This window comes from Prionailurus bengalensis, chromosome A1, assembly GCF_016509475.1.
Source record: "Prionailurus bengalensis isolate Pbe53 chromosome A1, Fcat_Pben_1.1_paternal_pri, whole genome shotgun sequence".
NCBI lineage: Eukaryota > Metazoa > Chordata > Mammalia > Carnivora > Felidae > Prionailurus > Prionailurus bengalensis.
In genome coordinates this window covers 156897003-156922444 of record NC_057343.1, presented here as the reverse complement: position 1 = coordinate 156922444, position 25442 = coordinate 156897003, and the positions used below count along the sequence as shown (strand labels likewise).

The following is a 25442-nucleotide window of genomic DNA, read 5'->3' as shown; positions in this document are numbered from 1 at the left end:
CTTAAGTTTTTATTTTTGTTTGTATAGCAAACTTCTATTAACTTCTGTTAACTTTGAAGTAAGTTAATAGAGTATGTGGGATCAGTTCTGATAACAATAACACTAATAAAGCAGTTATTATTAAATTTCATTCCTTGTTAGAAATTGCATAACATTGGGGTGTTACTAAGTAGTATGTGGCCAAGGAATTAACAAATCATAACCCAAGTGAATCAGTGAATCATTGGAAGATGTAAGGAATAATGACAGGCCAGGGAGGCAAATTACCATTGACAGAGAACTCCCAATGCACAGAATTAGAAGAAGCTAGACTAGAGCACTGTGAATTATAAAACCTTTATATATGATGTTTACCTTTTATACCTGGGAAATACTGTGTTTGCCTCTAATGTTTAGATAGAGCAGGCCTAGATGGTTCCTAGCCTGGTTCTGGTGGGAGGGATGGTAGGAACATCTGAAGAGGGAAGTTCTTTAAGTGAGTCTGCCTAAAGCCCACTTATCACTCCTGTTTCTTAGAAGGAATAGAGAAGATTGAGTGAAAGGGGCAAGCCTGTTCCCTTTCTGTGCTGTGCCTTGACGTTTGGCATTTAGCTATACAGAAGAGATGGAGAGAGAGAACCATTTAATATGCAGTGAGGTACACTACTCTAGTGTATCTCTTTTGCACTATTGGAATCATCACCTCGAAAAGAAACCTTGTGGGGCATTTGGGTGGCCCAGTTGGTTAAGCGTCTGACTCTTTATTTTGGCTCAGGTCATGATCTCAGGGTTCATGAGTTCAAGCCCTGTGTCGGCCTCTGTGCTGGCAAGGAGGAGCCTACTTGGGATTCTTTCCCTCTTCTCCCTTCGTGCATGTGCATGCATGCTCTCTCTCAAAATAAAATAACCTTAAAAAAAATTACAAGAAACCTCCCCATTAGCAATCACTTTTTACTCCCCTCCTCCAACACCCCAAACCCATTAATTTACTTTCTCTCTTTCTGTGGATTTATTTGCTTATTCTTGTCATTTCTTATAAATGGAAATCTATAATATATGGTCTTTTGTAACTGATTTATTTAGCCTAATGTTTTCAAGGTTATTCATGTTGTAGCATGTATCAATACTTCATTTTTTATGAGTGAATAATATTCTAGTGTATGGATATACCAAATTTGTTTATCCAGTCATCACTTGATAGGCATTTACTTTCTGGCAATTATGAATAATGCGTTTGTGAACATTTGTGTTTAAGTTTTGGTGTGGACATGTGTTTTCATTTCTCTTGGGTATATACCTAGAAGTGGAATTGCTGGGTCATATGGTAAATCTATGTTTAACATTTTAGGGAACTGCCAAACTTTTCTAAAATGAGTGTATGCCAGTTTACATAATACATAACAATGTATGAAGATTTCAGTTTCTCTACATTCTCACCAATACTTGCTATTATCTTTCTTATTTATTATAACCTTGCCTGAGGGTTTGAAGTGGTATCTTACTATGGTTTTGATTTTCATTTTTCTAATGGCTAAGGATGTTGAGCATGTCTTTTTTGGGTGCTCTTTCATCATTTGGATATCTTCTTTGGAGAAATGCCTATTCATATCCTTTGTTCATTTTTAAAGTTGGGTTATTTTTCTTTATTGTTGAATTGCCAGAGTTCATTATATATTCTGGATACATCTTGTCTCTTAACATAATGAAACTTTTTTAACTTCCAGAAAAAATATTAAGAAAAGTACAGTGTCACAGATTGGATTTTTTAGAAACAGGTGCTGAGATAAAATTTGGTGTGAAAGATGTGGAAGACCAACACTTGGGGCACCTGGGTGGCTCAGTGGGTTGAGCGTCTGACTTCGGCTCAGGTCACGATCTCATGGTGTGTGAGATCGAGCCCCACATTGGGCTCTGTGCTAACAGCTCAGAAACGAGTCTGTTTCAGATTCTGTCTCTCCCTCTCTCTGCCCCTCCCCCGCTCACATTCTTTCTCTCTCAAAAAAAAAAAAAAAAGACCAACACTTAGGAGAAGGAAGACAACAGGATTGGTCGGATAGAGAAGTTGAACTTAATGCAGGCGTGACCAAACCTTTACCAACCTGAAGATGAGCCTCGCAGTAAATATTGCCTGTCAGAGGCAGGCCTTCATATTCCCACTGGGCTCGGTCAGCGACTGAGACACTCATTCTGGGAAAGGCACCACCTTGAGTGAGACAGCTCTCGGCATCTGAGGCAGACTCTGAAGTGGGGAACAGTTGGAGGCTCTTTGCTAATTGTACTCCATGCTGCTGAGTAGCAAGTTCTCCTTGAAGGTGCATCTCTGGGCGGGGGGGGAGGGTTCACCTTAGTGTCTACCACATGCATATTATATTTTAAAATCTAAGTTTAACCTTTAGTTCACACAGTTTAGCAGAGATGCTGGTAAGCATGTATATGGAATGAGAAAATGTGATGTAGACTTTGCAAGTAAGTTATTACTGCTATTTCATGGTATTGGCTACTTTGAAATCTTATGAATATAGTTAATTTCTCTTTGTTTAATTTGACCTGGAGTTATGTATATTTATAATATTATTTATGTTTACCATAGAATTAAAGTCTGTTAAGTAGCATACATGACATTTATATTTGACCCATATAAAGGAGGTTATTTGTTTTACATGTTCTGTTTTTGCAAAATTTTGAGAATATCTTTTTGAGAATTATTTTGTCCTCATCCATAGCTCTGCTATTTCTGCTCCATATTATGAAAACTTCATAAAAGATTGCTTAAATTAGTTTTTCTTTTGAGGGGCTTCAAAATTGAGAACTTAGTCCTTGTTTAATTTTTTAGCTTCAGCTTTAGCATTGTCTTGCAGATACTCTAAGGATTTCATTCTAGTCTTGTTTAGTTTGTCTTTTTGCTAGACAAATAGTAATGCGAAACCTATCCAGATGACTTCCAGTTTTGGAACCTGTTAAAAGGCATGGTAGTACATCATTAGTTTCTTCTAAAATCTTTGTATATGAGGGGCGCCTGGGTGGCTCATTCGGTTAAGCGTCTGACTTTGGCTCAGGTCACGATCTCGCGGTCTGTGAGTTCGAGCCCCGTGTCGGGCTCTGTGCTGACTGCTCAGAGCCTGGAGCCTGTTTTGGATTCTGTGTCTCCCTCTCTCTCTGACCCTCCCCCGTTCATGCTCTGTTTCTCTCTGTCTCAAAAATAAATAAACGTTAAAAAAAAATTTAAAATCTTTGTATATGATATTCCTTACTTTGACTTTTTCTTTTAGATATTTGATTTACCAAAAGTATTGTCAGGAATGATGAGGAGTGTTTTTATCAATCTTAATTCTGAACAGCAAACCAAGTAGACTGAGACAGTTTTGGTTGACAGCTGTCATCTATATGTAATTAACTGTGTCCAACTTACTCAGACTCCATATTGGACTACTTGCTGATAATATAAATTAGTACACAAAAGTGAAACTTCCTATAGGATAAATGAGAAGTTGAAACTGGAATAGTTTTTTGATTGAAGTTAAATAGTAGGACTCCACCATGCAGGTAAAGGAGCTCATAAGTAGGAGCTCCTATCCAGAAGACTAGAGTTAAAATCCCAACCATCCCTTGCCGATCTGGCATACCTGACCCAGGTTACTTTGCTTTTCGTATATCCCATGATGCCTCATCTCTGTAAAATGCAGATATGTCAACCCCTCCTTTCCCTGACAGTTGTGGTGATAACCTAATAAAGTAATGGGTATGAAAGCTCTTGTTAACTTTGTGACCAACATATGCTATTTAGGAGATATTTAGAACAGTATTCTTCTTTGGATACATTTTTACCTAAATGAAGTTAGAACTCACATACTTGAACATTTTCCAGACACATATTTAATAAGATTAGAAAAGAATATAAACGGGGCACTTGGGTGGCTCATATGGTTAAGTGTCTCACTCTTGGTTTCGGCTGAGGTCACAATCTCACTCACGGTGTTGTGGGTTTGAGCTTCACATCAGACTCTCCACTGCCAGCCCAGAGGCTGCTTGGGATTCTCTCTGTCTCTGTCTCTGTCTCTGTCTCTGTCTCTCTCTCCCTCTCCTCCCTCTGCCCCTCCTCCACTTGTGCTCTGTCTCTCTCAAAATAAATAAACTTAAAAAAAAAAGAATACAAACAAATTATATGAAGAAAATTAATTTATATTTCATTATGATTATCTTCAGTATAGTTTTGGAAACCCAAGTCAACTCAACAGGTATTTATTATGGGGCTTTATTATTTCTTTTTAGAATTCATCCAAACAGTGAACATCAGAAGTTTCTCATTCCTCGAAGTTGGACTAATTTGGGTATTCTTGTGTTTGAGTACAAATTAATTGGAATCCAGTTTTGTTTGATATTATGTGGATTACTAATATTTATAGAGAAATTTATTGTTTTCAAAATGTGTATGCATTTTTTTTAAACATTTATTTTTTGAGAGAGAGAGAGCAGGCATGCGAGTGGGGGTGGGGCAGAGAGAGGAGGACAGAAGATCTGAAGTCTGCTTCACACTGACAGCAGTGAGCCCCATGTGGGACTCAAACTCATGAGCTGTGAGATCATGACCTAAGCCCAAGTCTGACGCTCAACCAACTGAGCCACCCAGGCACCCCTTCCATACATTCTTTGATATAATCTTCATAATTGCCCTATAAAAGGAAGTGCTGTTATTTTTCTTAAGGAAGTTATGACTTTCTCAAGATAACCCACCTTGTAGGTGGTAGAATTGAGATTAAAATGCTGAATTTCTCATACCAAACCTCCTATATCACATTGACTGGGAAACTAAGAAATTACTTCAGAAAGCGTTAGATTGGATTCAGGTATGTCAACTTTGATCCAAGCATCGATGACATTCTCAGTAGAAGATGCCATTTTCTATGTACCATGAGCCCATATTACCCTGGGCTTTGTCTTCTGGGTCTGCTCTAGCCTGATATGCTTATTCTTGTGCCTTTTCCCCAGTCTGATATGTATATGCACACACACCCTCCAAACTTCTTTTTTTTTTTTCTTTTTGAGAGAGAGAGTGAATATCTTAAGTAGGCTTCATGCTCAGCATAGAGCCCAATGTGGGGCTCAGTGTCACAACTGTGAGATCATGACATGAGCCGAAATCAAGAGTCAGTTACTGAATGGACTGAACCACGCAGGTGCCCCCAAACATACATTTTTTTGTGCTTCAGCCTCAGAACTATAAGCTGTCCAGGATTATTATGAAGTAACCTTTGCTGATGAGCAATTTCTGAATAACATAGATATTTTAATTATAATTCGGGTAAATCTTTTGGTTTCTCGCAAATCTTTGGTACCAATTCAAAAAGTACTTGTGGCACTACTTACCACAAGAAGGGCATTATGAGCTGGATTTCCAGAGCCTGACTTAGTAAAAGTAGATTCTTTGGGGCCAAATCAGCTCTAAAGGTCCCAGGGAATTACCCCAGTTTTACTTGTCTTGTGATGTATTTTATACTTGCATCGTTGCATTCAGAATGGGAGGTGGAAAGCCTTCAATTGCAAACTCATCTATATCTAGTCCTTATTTAATACCTACCTAAAAACAAGCAGATGTAGGAAACTTAGGCTTCTGTATATTTCCCTGTACATATTATAAGTGCTCATGCCATATTTTGAGCAAACAGGGCAACTAAGAAATATTCTACTCTTTCATGTTTTGAAATGCTGACTGGATAAAGATTACACATGACAAGTTATTTATAGCTTTATTTATACTTAGTGGATTCTCTGTTGGAATCATAGAAGGAAAGAAGATATGATAATTGCTTTGTGTAGTTCACAGAATGAAATTGCAAACTGAGATGTTTTGAATCTTGTTTATACTACAACCATTTCTAGGAAACCATATTTAAACAGCAGTGGTTATCATGAAGTATACAACGTGTCAACTGTGTCCCAATTCACATCAGTAAAAACCTTCTACCACTTTATTCCCTATAACCTAACCTCCATCAGATAATACTAAATAAACTATGTTGAGTGCACATATTAATATATATCAAATGTATCAAACGGGTTGCTGGCCACATTTTCAGTAGTGTTTATCTGTGGTCATGCAGGTTATAACTCTGAATTTTTATTAGGAAAACTAAATTGAGAATTTATAATGTTCCTGATTTAGCTTCCCCAGCTGTACCACAGCCATGGAAGATAACTTGAGAGGGCAAAAATCTAACAGTGAATGAGAGAGCAACAGACAAATTGCTTTCGCTTCAAGCTTACCTGCTTTGCATCTGCTGCTTAGAAGGTTTAGGATCACAGATAATAATTAGTACTCTTGTAACATACATATCATCACTTAAGTAAATTGCAACATGAAATTTTTTGGTTATATCATAAAATAAGAATATGATTATTGGTATATAATTTTGAGAATCTTGAAAATTATTCTTTAAAATGTGAATTTCTCCCCCAACCCCCATCTCTTATTTGTAAATTCAGCAAATAATCAGTGAGTTCCAAACATGCCAGACATGTGCTAGGGACAGACACAATACCTGTCCTCAGTGAGATCAAAATCTAAAGGGGGGATATGTGTTAAACATTGTGGAGTATTTAGAGCTTTTTCCAAGGTTTTGTTTTGTTTTGTTTTGTTTTTAGATATAATTGACATGTAACACTATGTAAGTCTAAGGTATACAATGTAATGATTTATATACATACGTATGGCAGAATGATTCCACAATAAGGTTGGTTAACACATCCATCACCTCATGTAGTTAACCTGCTTTGTGTGTGTGTGATGAGAGCTTTTAAGGTCTACTCTCTTAGCAACTTTCAAGTTTGCAATATAGGATTGTTAACTATAGTCACCCTGCTCTACGTTAGATCTCCAGAACTTTAAAATGTGAATCTTGAAAATGACTCTAGCACCAAAAATATTCTATAATTTCACTTTCATTGAAACAGTCACAATGAGATAATAGTGTACATTCTTCTGTTTAAAATTTTTTTTAATTAAAAATTTTTTTTTAACATTTATTTATTATTGAGAGACAGACTGTTAGCAGGGGAGGGGCAGAGAGAGAGGGAGACACAGAATCTGAAGCAGGCTCCAGGCTCTGAGCTGTCAGCACAGAGCCCGATGCGGGGCTAGAACTCACAAACCAAGAGATCGTGATCTGAGCTGAAGTCGGACGCTTAACTGACTGAGCCGCTCAGCCGCTCCTCTGTTTAAAACTTTTTAAATATTTATTTATTTTTGAGAGAGAGAGCGAGCAAGCAGGGGAAGGGTAGAGAGAGAAGAAGACAGAATCTGAAGCAGGCTCCAGGCTTTCAGCTGTCAGCACAAAGCCTGACACGGGGCTCAAACTCATGAACCGTGAGATAGTGACCTGAGCCAAAGTCAGATGCTTAACTGACAGAGCCACCCAGGCACCCCAAATTCTTCTGTTTAGTAATCAGGCAATTTGGGGCCATTGAAAAATAACCAAACCACTTATATTTAGAAGAAATATTGGATTGGCAGGAGGATAGATAAATCAAACACTGCAAGAAGCCCTTGTAGATAGTTATGGAATTGTTAACAGAGAGCAGTGCATGAGATTTCTCATTATGAACATTTCTTTTTTCTTTTTCTTTTTCTTTTTCTTTTTCTTTTTCTTTTTCTTTCTTTCTTTTCTTTCTTTTTTTTTTTTTTTTTTTTTGAGCGAGATGGAGAGTATGCAAGTGCAGGAAAGATAGTTGGGGGGTGGGGAGAAAGAGAGACAGACAGACAGACAGGTAGACAATCTCACGCAGGCTAAATGCCCAGCACAGAGCCCAACATGGGGCTCAATCTCATGACCATGATACCATAACCTGACCCAAAGTCAAAAGACATGCTTAGCCAACTGAACCATCCAGGTACCCCGTGAACATTTCTCTTTAATTTCTGCTATAGGATGGTGTATAATAGGGAATTGCTGGTAAAACTTGTATGGAAACCTGTGGGACTTGACAGATAAGACCAATTCCTGCATGTAAATAGATAAACCTTTATAACAGTGTTGTAATTATCATTCTAGGTCTTACGTATTTTACAAGTTGGCAGTTTGTTTTGCTAGCCCCCACCCAGGCCATGACCATGTCTGTTTTATTCACCGCTGCACCCTGGTATCTTATACATTGCCCACCATACAAACTATGATATGTTTCTTGAAGGAATGTGGACACATTTTATTCACGTAGGTTAACAGAGTTTTTAGTTCCCTATTCACAGAAGAAAAATAACTTCTTTCCTGCTAAGTGGAAATGCCTTCCTACTCAAAAGTACTCTCATATTCTACTTTTTCCTATTAGGAAACCTCACTCCATTGAGAAGCAGTATTATTGCTAGTAATAGCAATGATCAGATGTATAAACCTTCTATAATATTAATTCTCAGCCACCATTATTTGGGCTATATTTTATAAATGAGAATACTGAAGATTTTGGATATTAAGTGACTTGTTCCTGACCACAGAGCTATTATTAAGCAGTGAAACCAGGATACATTTATGACAATTAAAAAATATATAAGCCAGAGTATATTGAGCACTTAATTATGCATCAGGTACTATGCTAGATCTTTTATTTTCCATTTAATCTGAGTGTAACCATATGAGGGAAACATGATTATCATTGTTATTTTTCACATTCGGAAATAAGGCACAGAGAAGCTAAATAATTTGTCAGGAGTACGTGGTAGTTGATGGTAAAGCCAGATGGTCTTTCCTCTTATACCACCTGCCCCCACCCCACCCTCCCTCAGTCAGAATTGAGATAAGGACAATATGATTTATGACTGTTTGAGACATTCATAGTTTTAAAATATTATTTTCAGTGTTGGTATTTTTATTTTCTGCTGTACTTAGCTGATTATGAAAATGCCTCCGTTTTTAAAGATAGTTATGAAATAGCCCTCCAAAAGGAAACTGAAATTTTCTTTGTGGATAGCAAATAAATTGGGTTCCTCAATCAGAGGAATTTTCAGTGTTGTTTTATTATTTTCATGAATGCAGTTTTTATAGAATTTCATTAACAGTTATAGATTGACTAAATTAGTTTAACTTTTTCCATTGTATGTGTTTCATTTTTGTCTCTTTTAAACCTTAGGAGTAGTGTTTTTGTTTGTTTGTTTGTTTGTTTGTTTGTTTGTTTTACTCTTCATGGGCATACTGGGAAAAAAACTTCTATTTGTGGTGTAAATGCCTTCCCTTTGGCCAAAATGGAGCAGAATTAGATCTTAATAAATCATAATTTTATATTATGACTGTTTACTGGAGTGCCATTTATATGGCTTCCAGATACTGAATTTGACATAGTTTCATTTTTAAAACGGGCTAATTTTTTCCCTTAAAGTTATATTTTGAATTACACCAGAGGTAGCTTATAGCTACCTTACATAGTTTGTATTTTTCTCCTTCTGCTGTCTGTTCCAGGTCGAAGACATTCTGACTTTGTAATTGGCACAAGCTTATAGTTCATTTTAAAAGAAATTTCAGGCTTTTGAAATTACCTGGAGATATTTAAAAAAAAAATTAGATGATAGAGAACTAAACTTACACAGTAAGTTTAGCTAAATTACATTCAGCAACTTTAGGTATCTGTATGTATAAGGCATTGTGTTTGGTGACATGAGAGATATAAAGATGACAAAAACTTGATACCTTTATCCTGGGACTTGTAATCTGTTAGCCAACCCAGACAAATACATAAATAACTATAATGCAAGGCAGGCTATGATAAGTAACTGTGGTATAGGCATCAACAAAGTGCAGTGGGAAATCAGAATAGAGATTAATCCCAACTGGGAGGATCTGTGAAGTTCTCATGGAGTAGGTAGGATTGAGTAGAGCTTAATTTATTGCTTTCATTCATTCTAGACTGTCTTCTGAAGATTGATGTCTATTTCCTTGAGCTCTTTAATTTTGTTACCAATTTGGATAAGCATGGCACAAATCCAGCAGGGAGGTCCAGATGAAAAAGAAAAGACTACAGCACTGAAAGGTACATGCTCAATTTGCTTTTTTAGGGGTTTTCATTGTTCCTCATGAAGGTATAGGAATATTTAGGTGATCTTCCTTTCATTTCAGTTCTAAAATAAGAATATTAGTATTTAATCTGTTTGTAACTCTTTGTATCCCTCACAACTGTCTCAGTGTCTGAAGTGTAGTATGTACTCAGTAAATAAATCACAGAATCACATACTTTTACAACTGTAGGAAATCTTAACTCTTTTCTTATCCAAAGTCATCTATTTAAAGATAAAACTAACACTATAAGTCTCTTGAGTCAAGATTAAGTGCCATTATCATATTTTTGTTGATCAGAATGTCATGCTTGGCTAGGGTAATGGTGTGCCTAATAATCCAGTATTCTATCTTCATGGCATTAATTAGGAATATATTTTTGATAGTTTTTAAAATAAAAAAAATTATTTTAGAGGGAGAGAGAATTTGTAAGCCGGGGAAAGGGGCAGAAGGAGAGAGAGACTCTTAAGCAGTCTCCACACTCAGCATGGAGCCTGATGCAGGGCTTGATCCCACGACCCTGGGAGTCAGATGCTCAGCCTACTGAGCCACCCGGGCGCCCTGAATTAGGAATATTTTTTGAGAGGCTTTCCATGTTAACATCTCAGAAAGAATCTGCCCAAGGCATTCTTCTGGAATTTTGAATTCTAGACTTTTTAAGTCTGCAATCTAAAATAATTTTACTCCTAAATGTGCATTTTTGAGCTGAAAGATTTCTTCTTTATTACATATTTCAATCTAACTGTCTAGTGACTTACCCCAGATCAGCTTACCTAAGTAATTTGTTATGTGGTCTCACAGTTACTTTCTTTGATGGTGAAAGAAAATCTTACGGATTTTCTAAATGTTGAGATGCCATCTGTGCTAGATAATGAATCTTTTATTCAATGTAGAGTCTTTGTGGTCTTCAAGATGCTTTGTAGGTGATGGCCCAAATGAATATGTACCAGACCATCTTAGTTGCAGCCATTTCTCTGAATCCCTCACTGCTATCCTGCCCTGCTTTATGAGGCTGGATGATAAAGATATCTCAAGATTCTCTCTTTCGACCTTACTTTCTTTTCTTGAAAGCGTAAAACATATAAGTATGTAATAAAGAAATCAGCCTCATCTTGTCCCTGCTTTTAGAGCTAATGTTCTCTCAATGGAATGGTGTAGCTAGCCTGTACCTTCAAAAATGGAAAATGGCTAAGAGCATTACTTTCTTCTCACAAATGTGAGAGATGATGTAATGGATCAGAGTGGTCGCAGAAAGGATGATGACAGATTCTGGTTGTGTTGTGAAGAAAGAGATGACATGATTTGCTGTTGGGTCAACAAGATAAATTCGAATGCCCTTGGCCTAAAAAGCTCTTAGATTTGTTAGATTAAGAAAACTGGGAGAAACAGGTTGTGGTGATTGTAGTGGAAAGCAGGAGTTAGGTTTTAGATATATTAAATGTTAAACTGAGGTGCTTCTTAAACAGGAAGGTAAAGAGGTTGAGTATGGAGTTTGGGAGAGCATTTGGGTTAGAGATAAAAGTTTGAGGAAACATTAGTGTAGAGGTAATTTAAAGAACCATGGGTCCTAATTGAGATCACTGGAGATGTCAATGTAGACAGGAAAAAGATCTGTAGATTGAGCCCTAGGGCATCTCAACTCTAGGGTCAGGAAGATGACCAGGAACCATCAAAAGAAGTTGAAAATGAATTTCTAGGAAGAAAGGCTAAGAACCAGGAGCAAGAGAGAGAGAGAGAGAGAGAGAGAGAGAGAGAGAGAGAGAGAGATCCTGAATGCCAAATGTAAAAAAAATGGGAGTAATTAATTTAGTCATGATGATAATTCATGTTTTACAAGGACTGAGAAATTACTTTTGGAATTTACAGTGCGGAGGTCATTGGTGACCGTCAAAAAGAGCTATTTTCATGAATTGATGGAAATTAAAGCTCTTTTGGAGAGCTTCAGTAGAGAATGGGAAGAGAGGAATGGGAGACAGTTGTGGACAACCCTGTAGAAGGTTTTACTGCATGCTTGTATGCTGCTGGGGATGACTAGCACTCTCAGAATAATGGTTGATTTAGGAGAGAGGGCAAGGAATGTATGTAAGTCTCCTTCTAAATAGACTCTCTGGCTTTCCAACTAGATGGGTTTTGTGAGTCTTCAACCTTACTCTGTAATGTGAAAATTTGAATCTTTCAAGTTATGTTTCCAATTTACACTTCCTCAAGCAGTTTGTAAGAGTTTACATAGGTTTTCTGGGTTTTGGAGGTACAATTATGTAAAAAGAGTATGGATAGGGTCTAAAGATGAAACTGTCTGGATTTAAGCTCAGGTTTTTCTGCTTAGCTTCTCTGAATCTGTTAATTCATCAGTACTATAGGAATAAGAATGTTTAGCGCACATGAACTTGTAACAATTCGTGAAGGAGTTAAATAGGAAATATTAGAAAACAAAATGGCAGTGCATAGCAAAGTATATTTCAAACAAATTGTCAAACTGAATAAAACTTTATCTTTCAAACAGTCTACTTACCAGTTTTTAAAAAAAATTTTTTTTTAACATGTATTTATTTTTGAGAAAGAGAGAGACAGAGCATGAATGGGAGAGGGGCAGAGAGAGAGGGAGACACAGAATCGGAAGCAGGCTCCAGGCTCTGAGCCATCAGCCCAGAACCCGATGCGGGGCTCGAACTCACGGATCGCAAGATCGTGACCTGAGCTGAAGTTGGACGCTTAACCGACTGAGCCAGCCAGGCACCCCTCTGCTTACGAGTTTTATGTTTTATGGATTATGATTTTGGTGTCATATTCTTTGCCTAACCCTAGTTTATGAAGATTTTCTCCTAAAAAGTTTTATAATTTTAGATTTTACTTTTAAATTAATGACACATTTGGAGTTAATTTTTATAGAAGGTATGAGACCTAAGTCATGGGGTTTCTGTTTGTTTGTTTTGCCTATTAATTTCTATTTGTGACAGCACATTTGTGAAAAAGACTGTCTTTCCACCATGGAATTACTTTGTCCATCTTTGTCAAAAATGGGTATATTTGGGTATTTGGGTGGCCTCATTTTGGGTTCTCTGTTTTGTTCCATGGATCTGTGTCTATCTCTTTGGCAACACTGTTGATTACTGTACTGTATAGTATGTCTTAAAATTGAGTAGAGTGATTCTTCCCATTTCATTCTTTTTCAAATTTTTAGCTTTTAGGTATTCTAGGTTGTTTGCTTTTCCATATACATTTTAGAGTTAAATTATCCATATCTGCAAAAAAATTTACTGAGATTTGATTAATATTCTATTTAAGCCTATAGATGAATATGGGGAATATTGACATCTTTATTGAGTCTTTCAATCCATGACATGGTATATCTCTGATTTATTTAGATCTTTGATTTCCTTTATCAGCATTTTGTAGTTTTCAGCATATAGGTCTTAAATATTTATTAGATTTATACCTAAGTATTAATTCTTTAGGGTGATTATAAACAGTGTTGTATTCTTAATTTCAGTTGCCACGTGTTTATTCTTTTTTTTTTAATATATGAAATTTATTGTCAAATTGGTTTCCATACAACACCCAGTGCTCATCCCAAAAGATGCCCTCTTCAATACCCATCACCTCCCCTCCCCTCCCTCCCACCCCCCATCAACCCTCAGTTTGTTCTCAGTTTTTAAGAGTCTCTTATGCTTTGGCTCTCTCCCACTCTAACCTCTTTTTTTTTTTATTCCTTCCCCTCCCCCATGGGTTTCTGTTAAGTTTATCAGGATCCACACAAGAGTGAAAACATATGGTATCTGTCTTTCTCTGTATGGCTTATTTCACTTAGCATCACACTCTCCAGTTCCATCCACGTTGCTACAAAGGGCCATATTTCATTCTTTCTCATTGCCACGTAGCACTCCATTGTGTATATAAACTACAATTGCTTTATCCACTCATCACTTGATGGACATTTAGGCTCTTTCCACAATTTGGCCATTGTTGAGAGTGCTTCTATAAACATTGGGGTACAGGTGCCCCTATGCATCAGTACTCCTGTATCCCTTGGGTAAATTCCTAGCAGTGCTATTGCTGGGTCATAGGGTAGGTCTGTTTTTCATTTTTTGAGGAACCTCCACACTGTTTTCCAGAGTGGCTGCACCAATTTGCATTCCCACCAACAGTGCAAGAGGGTTCCCATTTCTCTACATCCTCTCCAGCATCTATAGTCTCCTGATTTGTTCATTTTCAGTTGCCACGTGTTTACTGATAGTTTATGGAAATGTGATCAAGTGTTGTTTGTTGATATTATGTCTAATGGCTCTCCTAATGTCACTTAATAGTTCTAGGAGTTTTGGGGGTAGATTCCTTCAGATTTTCTGTTAGGCCATCAGGTTGTTTGCACATTTGACGGTTTAATTTCTCCCTTTCCAATCAATATGCCTTTTATTTCCTTTCTTGCTTTTTTGTACTTGATAGAATTCTTAATACTATGTTGAATAAAAATAGTGAGAAAATGGACATTCTTTCCTTGTTCATCAGGGGTAATAATGAGTGGTGATACTCCCATTTTTACCCCTTTATTTTTAGACCTGTGAATTATGGCTATGGGAGAAACAGCACCATATATTTGAAACTAATTCTGAGTATACACAGCCTTCTAGAGAATCTGGCCTCAGCCCTGCAGGTTCTTTCACTTAGCTGACACAGTAAATGAATCTTCAAAAGGCCATTTCGCCATTCTCTCAAACTAGCTGTTTTAGGATGGTGGGGAAAAGGGTAAGACAAATGAATTTCATGAACATGGGACCATTGCTGCACTTCTTTTGCTGGGAAGTGAGCTCCTTGATCAGAAGCAATGCAATGTGGAATACCATGATGGTGGGTAAGGCATTCTGTAACTCCACAAATAGTAGATATGGCAGAAGCATTTCATGTGGGGAAGACAAATCTGTATTCAGAGAAAGTGTCTTTTCCAGTAAGAACCAAAAATGCTACTTCTTTCGTGATGGAAGTAATATGATGTAATCCACTACCACCAGGTAGTTCACTGATTACTCTCGGGAGTGGCACTGTATTGGAAGCTAAGTGTTATTTTCAGATTCTGGCAGTTTGGACAATCAGTAATGGCTATAGCCAGGTTGGCTTTGGTTAATGTAAGTTCATATTGATGAGCCCATGCCTCCTCCATCCCTGCCACCATGGCTACTTTGTTCATGAGCCCGTTGAGCAATGACAGGGGTGTCTGGGGAAAGAGGCTGACTGGTTTCCAGAGAAAGAGTTATCTTACTCACTTGGTAATTAAAATCTTCCCTCTTTTGAGGTAATCTTTTAGTGGGTATTAAGTTGGGACACAGCTATCTTTCACATCTTTTGCCCATTCAGAGAAGACTATTCACATACCTCTTTGCCTTATTTCCTCATCACCAATTTTCCAACTATATTCCTTCCAAGTCTCTGACCATCCAGCCAAACCAGTGGCCACAACCTATGAATCTTTATATAATCACATGTTTGGCCATATCTCTTTCTAGGCAAACGGTAGCCAAGTGCACTGCTCACAGTTCTCCCCGTTGGGAAGATTTCCTTTCACCACTTTCCTTCACTGGTATCCCAGACTCTCTGGCTGGTTTTGGTTGGTGCCTGAATATCATGCAGAACCATCTGTAAACCAGACCTGAGTTTTGCCTTCTATCAACTGGTGGTAAGAACTCCCCCTGAAGCCTTAGGTGCATGCTGTTAGATAGAAGTTCAGTGTAGCAAGAATGGGGACTTTCTGCATTTGGGTTACTTCATGTAACTTTTGCCTCCAGGGCCTACTCAGTCCTGGTTACAGATACACCATTTCCATTTGATGATGGAGTGCTGTTGTACACACCCAACTTTAGGACTTGGTGGGTCAGATAACATTCAGTTTATAGTGAGCAGCTAAGGTCACATGGTAACTTGGTAGCCTGTGGTTAAGCATTCAGTCTCTCCTAAGGCCTAATAGCAGACCAATGAGAGTAGTTATCTGCAGTAGATGGCAGGGCTTTACTCCAAAATCCTAAGAGCCTGTACTGTGATTCACCAGTGGCTTACTGAAGATTCCAAACAGCATCCCAGGTTTCCTAGTTTAGTGATTTAGTTCTCACTGTAAGGTCTGGCATAAGATGAGTCATTACAGAGCTCTTCAAGAATGCCAGGGTTCTCCTCACAAATTTATTTCTCATTGTAGTAGGGAAAGGTATGTCTTCTGGACCTTCCCATTGTGAGTGAGTATGTCTTCAGTGACAAATCCATTGTAACATTCCTGTCTTCCAAAACCTTTGACCCTTTCCTTTGCATTGAACCAAGGCAGGTCTGACATTTAATCAGTCATCCTAATTCCCCAAGATTCAACGTTAAATATGGAATATCTGCTTAGTGAGCCTATATTAATAAATATGATCTGATTGTTCCTTCTACTATAATCCCATACCCTTAATATTTATTCCCACACATGTTTTCTGGATCTGTCTGTATAAATTAGAAAATCCAAAAGAGTGTTGGATATTGTGCTCCCCCTCACGAGTCATACTATATACCTCACCTTTAGGGGCCTGCTATGACTTGAGTGTAGTTGAAAGTCTAGTTGCAAAGAGGGCTTTGGGGAGTGGGTCCTTAAGAGAATCAGCTTTGTCTTGCCTGGCATCAGCCTTGGGCGGGGTGGAGGAGGACGTTACTGTTTCTTAGGCAACACAGGCTAATTCTCTAAGAGTAAGGTAGAGAGACCACTACTACTGAGGATGGGAAGGCTTCTTCCACTGGCAAAGAATTATCACAATTTAGAGGCTTATTGTCTCCAGCTTCTTCAGGGTTTTCCCACGTCACCATTCCAATTTACACGATCCCATTCTTTCCCAGTAGGTGTCCTCACTTTAACAATGGACGCCTGTAAGGCTGGTAGTTCTGCTTGGACTGTATTTCAGCTAGTTGCAGGATGAGATTTTGTGTTTGATTTTTAACAATCTCAGCCCTTTGGCTACAAGAGATAAGGGTCACCTTCAGGACATGCTTAGAAAATTACAGGTTATTTATGCTACACTTGAGCTGAGAATTCACATCCCTGAATGTATCCTTTTTTTTTCCACCACTTTGTTCAGTGACTTTAGGAGCAACCAGCCAATCTCATTATGTTCATTAATTTTCCAAAAGTGTTTGAAAGTATCATATACATATTCACCCAAACTCAAATGTTAATCTCATCCAGAAACACCTTCACAGACACACTCGGAGTAACATTTAACCAAATATCTGGGCATGGTATGGCTCAGTCAAGTTGACACATAAAATTAACCATCACACCATTCCTCTGTCTTTGGACAGTTGGGTTGTTTGTTGGCAGTGAATACTGCTACTATGAGATGGGTGTACAAATATCTGTGTCTCTGTTTTCAATTCTTCTGGATATCAAGTGGTATTTTTATCCAGTTACTTCATATGCTTAGTTGAAGTTTAGAATTCTAGTTGCTGGATCACTTTAATCACCTGAGGCATGTTTTAGAAGAAACACTTGTGTTACATCTGATGCATATTTAAGTTATATGGATCAGTTGTACTGTATTTTAGAGGTGATTGAAGGGATTCTTAATGGAAATGTTTTTTATACTTGATTTCTGCCTAATCCACTGCTTTTGGAACCCAGTCTCTGTATAAACTGCAGCTTGACAGTGTTGCTTTCATTTTAAAAAGTAGAAAACATAATTCCTGATGTTTTCTTTCTACATGTCTCTCAGTGCTAATGAAATTAAAAAAAAAATCTATATCTGATTTCCTAGTTAACAGAGGAGAAGTTTGTGGATTTCCTATTTATTCAGTACATTTTGTCATTCACAGGAACATTCTGGGCAAAGTAAAAGCATATTTCTGTATTTATAACTTCCTTTTTTATAAGGTAATGAAGAGAGGGGGCACAGTATTTTAGGGTTGCATCGAACATAGAGTAAGTGTGGTGATTTTGAAAGAGCATTGAGTTACGTTTTGGAAAATACATTTATTCTATTAATCCCACTATACTCTTAGGGTATAATTTTGGACAAGCCATTTTACCTCTCTGAGTTCATTTTCTTGTCTGACAGATAGTGAAGGTGGTAATACATGCTACTATTTTATAGGGTTGTGATGATCAAGTGAGGTAAAGTACGTGACAACTTTAAATTGGTACATAGATGTTAGGTGGCATTTTATGATCTGAGCTGGTGGAGAAAATGGTTATTAGACATCATATAACTATCTGCTTATGTATTGGATCATCGCTGTGTGTCTGATTAAAAGGTTTCTAAGTTTTGAACTGTAGAAGATGACTGAAGTGAAGGAGTCAGTTTTGTCTCAGAACTTGAACTCACTGGAGAGAGAGAAGCATTTTCTAACCACTCCAACCCAATTTTGGGTATTAAGTTTTCTATTTTACTCTGTTTCGCAAATAATTACATGGTGTTCAGAACTTTATGAATGAATCAGAAATTTGTCAGCATGTATCCCTTTTTTAGCCCAATATACATATTATGTGACATTTCCAAACATTTTATTATTTTTAAATGTTGAAAATGGTATATTTTTATATGAGTTGAAGTTTATTTGGTATATCAGTTTGAAGAGTACTAAAAGATTTTTTTGTGGGCTTATCTGTATGTCCTACGAGACAGACTAGAGACTGGAGGCAGACAGACTACTTTTTTCTTTGGCATATTTTCATGTTTCATACAGTTGGATTTGTTATATTTCTGTAAGAGAGGAAAAGGGACTGCTTTGCTTTATTATATATCCTAGGAGCTGTTTTCTCTTCAGGAACTTGAGTTAGAATGAATAATCTCAAAACCTAAACTTTCTTAAAAAACATCTTTTCAGAACTGAATAAATTCGAAGTTTATCTTTTTGTTTTTCTGAGCTTTGATAGGACTCCGTGATGACAAATAGTGAGAATTTTTGCCTCATCCCATATTAAAAGCCTAAAAGATACCATTAAATACTTGTCGACAGACTGATTCTAGAGCTGGGGCAGGGAAAAGTTAAGCCTAGAGCAAATATCTTTTTTTTTTTTTCTTTTCTTTCTTTCAGGAATAGAATTTAGTGATTCATTGCCTACATATAACACCCACTGTTCATCCCAGCAAGTGTCCTCCTTAATGTCCATTGCCCATTTAGTCCACCCACCCACCCAACACCCATACAGTAACCCTCAGTTTGTTCTATGTAGTTAAGAGTCTCTTATGGTTTGTCTCCCTCTCTATTTTTATATTATTTTTGCTTCCCTTCCCTTATATTCATCTGTTTTGTATCTTAAATTACACATATGAGTGAAATCATATGATATTTGTCTTTCTCTGACTTATTTCGCTTAGCATAATACACTCTAGTACCGTCCACATTGTTGCAAATGACAAGATTTCATTCTTTTTGATTGCCAAATAATATTCCACTGAATATATATACCACATCTTCTTTATCCATTCATCAGTCAATGGACATTTGGGCTCCTTTCATACTTTGGCTATTGTCGATAGTGCTGCTATAAACATTGGGGTGCATGTGCCCTTTGAAACAGCACTCCTGTATCCTTTGGATACATACCTAGTAGTGCAATTGCTGGGTCATAGAGTAGTTCTATTTTTGATTTTTTGAGGAACCTGCATGCTGTTTTCCAGAGTGTTTGCACCAGTTTGCATTTCTACCAGCATTGCAAAAGGGCTCCTTTTTCTCTGCATCCCCATCGACGTCTGTTGTTGCCTGAGTTGGTAATGTTAGCCATTCTGACAAGTGTGAGAGGTGGTATCTCATGGTGGTTTTGATTTGTATTTCCCTGATTACAAATGATGTTGAGCATTTTTTCATGTGTCTGTTAGCCACCTTGGTGTCTTCTTTGGAAAAGTATCTATCCATGTCTTTTGCCCATTCTTTCAGTGGATTATTTGCTTTTTGGGTGTTGAGTTTGAGAAGTTATTTATAGATTTTGGATACCAACCCTGTAGCTGATATGTCATTTGCAAATATCTTCTCCCATTCTGTCAGTTAGTTGCCTTTTAGTTTTGCTGTTTCCTTCCCTGTGCTGAAACTTTTTATCTTGATGAGGTCACAGTAGTTCATTTTTGCTTTGTTTCCTTTGCCTCCAGAGATGTGTTGAGTAAGAAGTTACTGCGACCAAGGTCAAAGAGGTTTTTGTCTGTTTTCTCCTTTAGGATTTTGATGGCCTCCTCTCTTACATTTAGGTCTTTCATCCATTTTGAGTTTATATTTGTATGTAATATAAAAAAGTGGTCCAGGTTCATTCTTCTGCATGTCGTCCAGTTTTCCTAACACCATTTGCTGAAGAGTCTGTCTTTATTCCATTGGATATTCTTCCCTGCTTTGTCAAAGATTAATTAGTCATACATTTGTGGGTCCGTTTCTGGGTTCTCTATTCTGTTCCTTTGATCTGAGTGTCTGTTTTTGTGTCAGTACCATACTGTCTTGATGATTACAGCTTTGTAATACAGCTTGAAGTCCGGAATTGTGATGCCTGCAACTGTGGAGGCATCTTTGGTTTTCTTTTTCAGGATTGCTTTGGCTCTTCAGAGTCTTTTCTGAACCTGTACAAATTTTAGGATTGTTTGTTCTAGCTCTGTGAAGAATGCTGGTGTTATTTCGGTAGGGATTGCTAGAGCAAGCATCTTGTGGTAACACAAAGTAAGGAAATATTTAAAAAAAAAAAAAGATAAGAGCATGTCAAAGAGTTATAGGAACCACTTGAAAGCTTACGGTCATGGCCAATGCTGGAACAATTTGAGCAACAAAATAAATGACATATTGATTGTAACCCAAAGCATATAATAAATATCCATGAATCCATACTGATATAAATAAGATTGAATAAATGTGTAAATGGAGGAAGAGAGACAAAAATTTCATATAAGAGAATTACAAATATATGTAGATGTTCTCTGCTCCATAAGATAGAACATAATTCCACCTTTTCCTCCTTGATTGTGGGCTAGACTTACTCGCTTCCAATGAATAGATTATGGAAAAGGAAAAAATAGTAACATCATAGTTGAGAAACTGTCAGACAATGCCTTAGCCAACCGATGTAAATTAACATCTCCTGTGATATTCCATGGATATCATTTTCCTCTTGATATGTGTGAAAAGAGGGTCAGTTCACTCTTTCCAAAAGTGGTTTTCTTTCCAAAAACCTGTAATCCTAGTCTAATCACAACAAGTAAAAATCAAACATACCCAAATTGAGGGTCATTCTGCAAAATACCTGACCAGTATTCCTCAAAACCATCAGGATCGTGGAAAAGAAGTAAAGACAAATCTGTTACAGACCAGAGGATGCTAGGGAGATGTGACAAGTTTATGCAGTGTGGTATCCTACATGGAGTTCTGGAATAGAAGAAGGACATTAATGAAAAAACTGATGAATAATATCTGGGCTTAGTTAATAAGAATGTGCAGACGTTGGTTTCTTCATTTTCACAAATGTACCCTGGTGATATAGGATGTTAACAATAGGGGAAACTGGGCAAAGGGTATATAGACAATATCTGTACTATCTTTCAACTTTTTTGTAAATCTAAAATGATTTCAAGATAAAATGTTTATTTAAAAAACTTTGTTGACCATTTTTTTATTGTATGGAAATCAGATAGTGTAAAGAATAAAAACTTCTTTGTGATAATCAAACTTTCTCCATTTACGTGTTTTATTTCAATATTATAATTTTTCATATAAAATTTAATAATGTGCTATGTTACCCCTATTTAAATTTATAAGTTTCTTTTTTCATAAATAATAGTGTCATCTATATGTAAGATTTAGTGACCATTTAAAAATCATCTTAATACCTGAAACTTTTAAACTATATAGATGGAGGTTAAAAAGATGGAGGTTACAAATTAATACCTGAATATTTTGAGGGGAAGAAGTTCATAATTTACAATAGGGGTACATAGGATCTAAAATTGTGATTGTTATGGCAATTATGATTTTGAAAGTGCTTTTGAAATTGTCATGATATAGCACTTTAAGAACTTAGAAACTTTAAAAGCATTATCAATAAGGCAATACATAAAAAGTAAGCTAATAGAACAAAAGAATACGTAAAACCATTTAAAACGAAATCTTTGTAATTAACTATGAAAATATAAGTACATTTTATATTCTTTTCTAGATTTATTATCTAGGATTGATTTGGATGAACTAATGAAAAAAGATGAACCACCTCTTGATTTTCCGGATACCCTGGAAGGATTTGAATATGCTTTTAATGAAAGTAAGTGGTTGTATGCTACATACAAGATTTATGTATCATGCTAATAGAATCATAGGACAGATGTTATTTGCTACTTTTATTTGCCCGTTAGTGTTTTATGTATTTAAGAAATCATGACTTTTCCCTTCATGGTGAAATTCTTCACTCAAGCAAAAGAACCAAATTGTAATTTCCCATAATTGTCACATCACTTAAACCAATGGACATGAATTTGATTTGACTTATGCATTTCAGCCTTGAGCATTTAACTTGCTGGCATCCGGTTGTAATTCCGAATTAAATTATATAGAAAGATGCTACTTTTTCACATTTTTAAAATGAAATGACTAGCAATTATTATCTTTGACCATATTTTAAAGCATAATACTCAATTTTCCATGATTTTTTTCAGGCAACATCTTTATTTTAAAATTTATTAATTAAGTTATGAATAAGGTAAACTTTGCACTTGGGATTTGGGAGAACATACCATAAGTTACAGGGATGTTTCTGGAACAAAGAATTGTGATTCACTGAATTGATAACATGCTGTTGTACCTGAAGGGCATTGCTGTTACAAGCTAGGTAGCATTTGAGGTGTAGCTTTCTGTTAGTTGCTCCATACCCACTACATTGGTGATTTGTTATCATGTCATAGTAGATATCCCTTTGCATTATCAGTTATAGGTATCAGCTTATATAATGATGGTCTCTGTATACTAGAAAATTAAGTGGATTTAAACAGATGATATTAGAAACTTTGATCACTTTTCTGATATTTTCATGCTTTTTTTAGTAAAGGATATCTTATGCCAAAATATGTATGAGTAGTAATATTTTGTTTTTTTAAAAATTTCTTTATATTTTAATTGACAGAACTAAATGATCACTCAGACTAACATTGCCTTTTTTCCTTTGAAATGATTATTAGATTTTCTCAGAACAGGGATGGGTTGGGATATTGGTATTGTGGCTAAATCATAGAACTATGTTTGCTCTATGGATATCAGACATCATTTTTCATCAAAGTCTATGTTTCATCTTCCTTGAATATTTCTTAAAGTGAGTAAGAAACAAAAAAACAATAGACTTTTCTTTGTTTTCATTTTTTAAGTTGGGCCCACACCCAGAGTGGAGCTTGCACTCATGATCCTGAGATCAAGAGTCACATGCTATATCAACTGAGCCAGTGAGACGCCCCCAGAAGCAGTACACTTTTAATCTTTCCTTTTATTATCAGATACATATGCACACAACCTTTCACACTTTTTCATACCCTTGGATCCACATATATTGCATTCAGACTTTGGTACATACCTACACTTTTGCATGTACATGTGCCCTTTTCTGTATATATACCATGAAGATGTATGCATCCTTGCACACACTTGCCATTTATTTTTTAAGTATCCTGGACACTGTCTTACATAAATAGTGACTAACAGTATGAGGCAGACATGGTTGAATTCTAAGGATAGAATGTCATTTTTAAGGATCTTATTTTTAGTATTATACAGTTCACTTTTGAATTCAGGTTAATGGTGAATATCTTTTAAGAGAGGTGAGGATTTGTATACAGGAAACTGGGTCTCAATGCTAACCCCCTAAAAGGGAAATTTTAACTTAGTATCTTTGGCGACTTCTTTTTTAGCTTTATAATGACAAAAATTCTTATGAAAGCTTTGAAATTAAATTTTCATTACCTGATTGAAGCTTCTAATTTTGTATAAAGGATTTTAAAGTAGTTGGATAAAATAAGAATTTGGATACAAATTTTACTCTAAGCCAATTTGTAACAAAGGGGAAGAGATTGTATTTTACCTTCATCAAATTGGTACCTTGTTCTTTCAGATAACAGTGCGTTTTCAAATACGTCTTGTGTTTAAAATGCCTGCTTAGCCAATTTTCCCATTGTTACAGTTGTGTAAGGCCCAGCTCAAATGTCCTTGCTGGTGAAGAACTCAAAGGCTTATCCCCTTTTACACTCACCTGTACTCCCTATGCCCTGGTGCAGTATTATGAGGAAGCACACTTTAGTATCACTAAAAAACAATTGGCCTTGTGGCTAACCATTTGAGTTTGAATATTGTCTTCTACAATACCTGATATTTATTGAACTCTTAATACATGCCAAGAAGTGTCCTAAATACTTTCAACTTATTAATTCATTTAGGCAAGTGATAGCATCTTTTGGGTCCTAGACTCCATAACAAATCTGATAAAATATATGGATACGTTTCCCAGAATAGCACGTATTTTAGGTGTACATGTGAAACTTTACAACTGATTTCAGGGGACCTTAAGCTAAAGTGTCGTAAATCAGATCTTTGACACTGGCTGGCAGGATTGTCCAAATCTTTGAGAAATGCCATATTTGCAATGTGATCAGGTATTTTTTTTCTGGATAACGCTGCTCACATTCTTTGCCTCTTAACCTTCTTTTTACCTTTAACACTAGTGCTAATAGTTGGCTATTTTGACAGGGCCCATTTTTCCTAAAGCATCAGAATCTGTATCACTTTATGAGAATTATGATATCCAAAAATGAGTAAGTTAAAATGAAAAACAAAAACAAAACACCTTTCTTTGTGATGTAGGTGCAAGTGGTGTAAGTAGTCTATTAAAGTCACTTACTAGCTTGGTAAGTCACTTCCCTTTCACACAGCAGTCTCACAGAAAATACATTCTAAATTTCAGCTGCAGAAATATTATACATTACTAGATGTCAGGTACCTTTAAGGTTACTTTAGTCAAAATCATAAGTTTTAGATTAGCAGATGCCCTCAATCTACCTGCATTGGTATCTTTTTTTTTTTTTTTTTTCAGATTTACCCATTACATGTAGCTTTCTTTTCCATTTCAAGTTATTTATTTCTTTAATGTTTATTTTTGAGCTTTGAGAGAGAGAGAGAGAGAGAGAGAGAGAGAGAGAGAGAGAGAATAAGTGGGGGAGGGGCAGAGAGAGAGGGAGATACAGAATACAAAGCAGGCTACAGGCTCTGAGCTGTCATCACAGAGCCTGACACGGAGCTCGAACCCATGGACTGGACTGTGAGATCATGACCTGAGCTGAAGTTGGATGCTTAACCAACTGAGCCACCCTGGCACCCCTACCTGCTTTGGTATCTTAAATGGGAATTTCCCTTTCCTGTAGAGACAAACAGATACATCTTGTAATTTATATGGCATCATCTGACCAAAAAAGAGTATTGTAGTGATCC

The 25442-nt window shown here is 36.6% G+C and overlaps 1 protein-coding gene across 8 annotated transcripts in view; it reads left to right on the top strand.

The window, feature by feature from the left end:
- FAM172A (family with sequence similarity 172 member A) overlaps positions 1-25442 on the top strand; it is a 429997-nt gene that overhangs the window by 27911 nt on the left and 376644 nt on the right. For 6 of the 8 annotated variants that reach the window (XM_043593742.1, XM_043593724.1, XM_043593699.1 and 3 more), the window contains exon 2: positions 22141-22242. In XM_043593742.1, the coding sequence (XP_043449677.1) occupies positions 22141-22242 (102 nt within the window). Of the gene's footprint in view, positions 1-9863; positions 9988-22140; positions 22243-25442 lie in introns of those variants that run through there. The other 2 variants (XM_043593690.1, XM_043593734.1) reach the window with 2 other exon arrangements.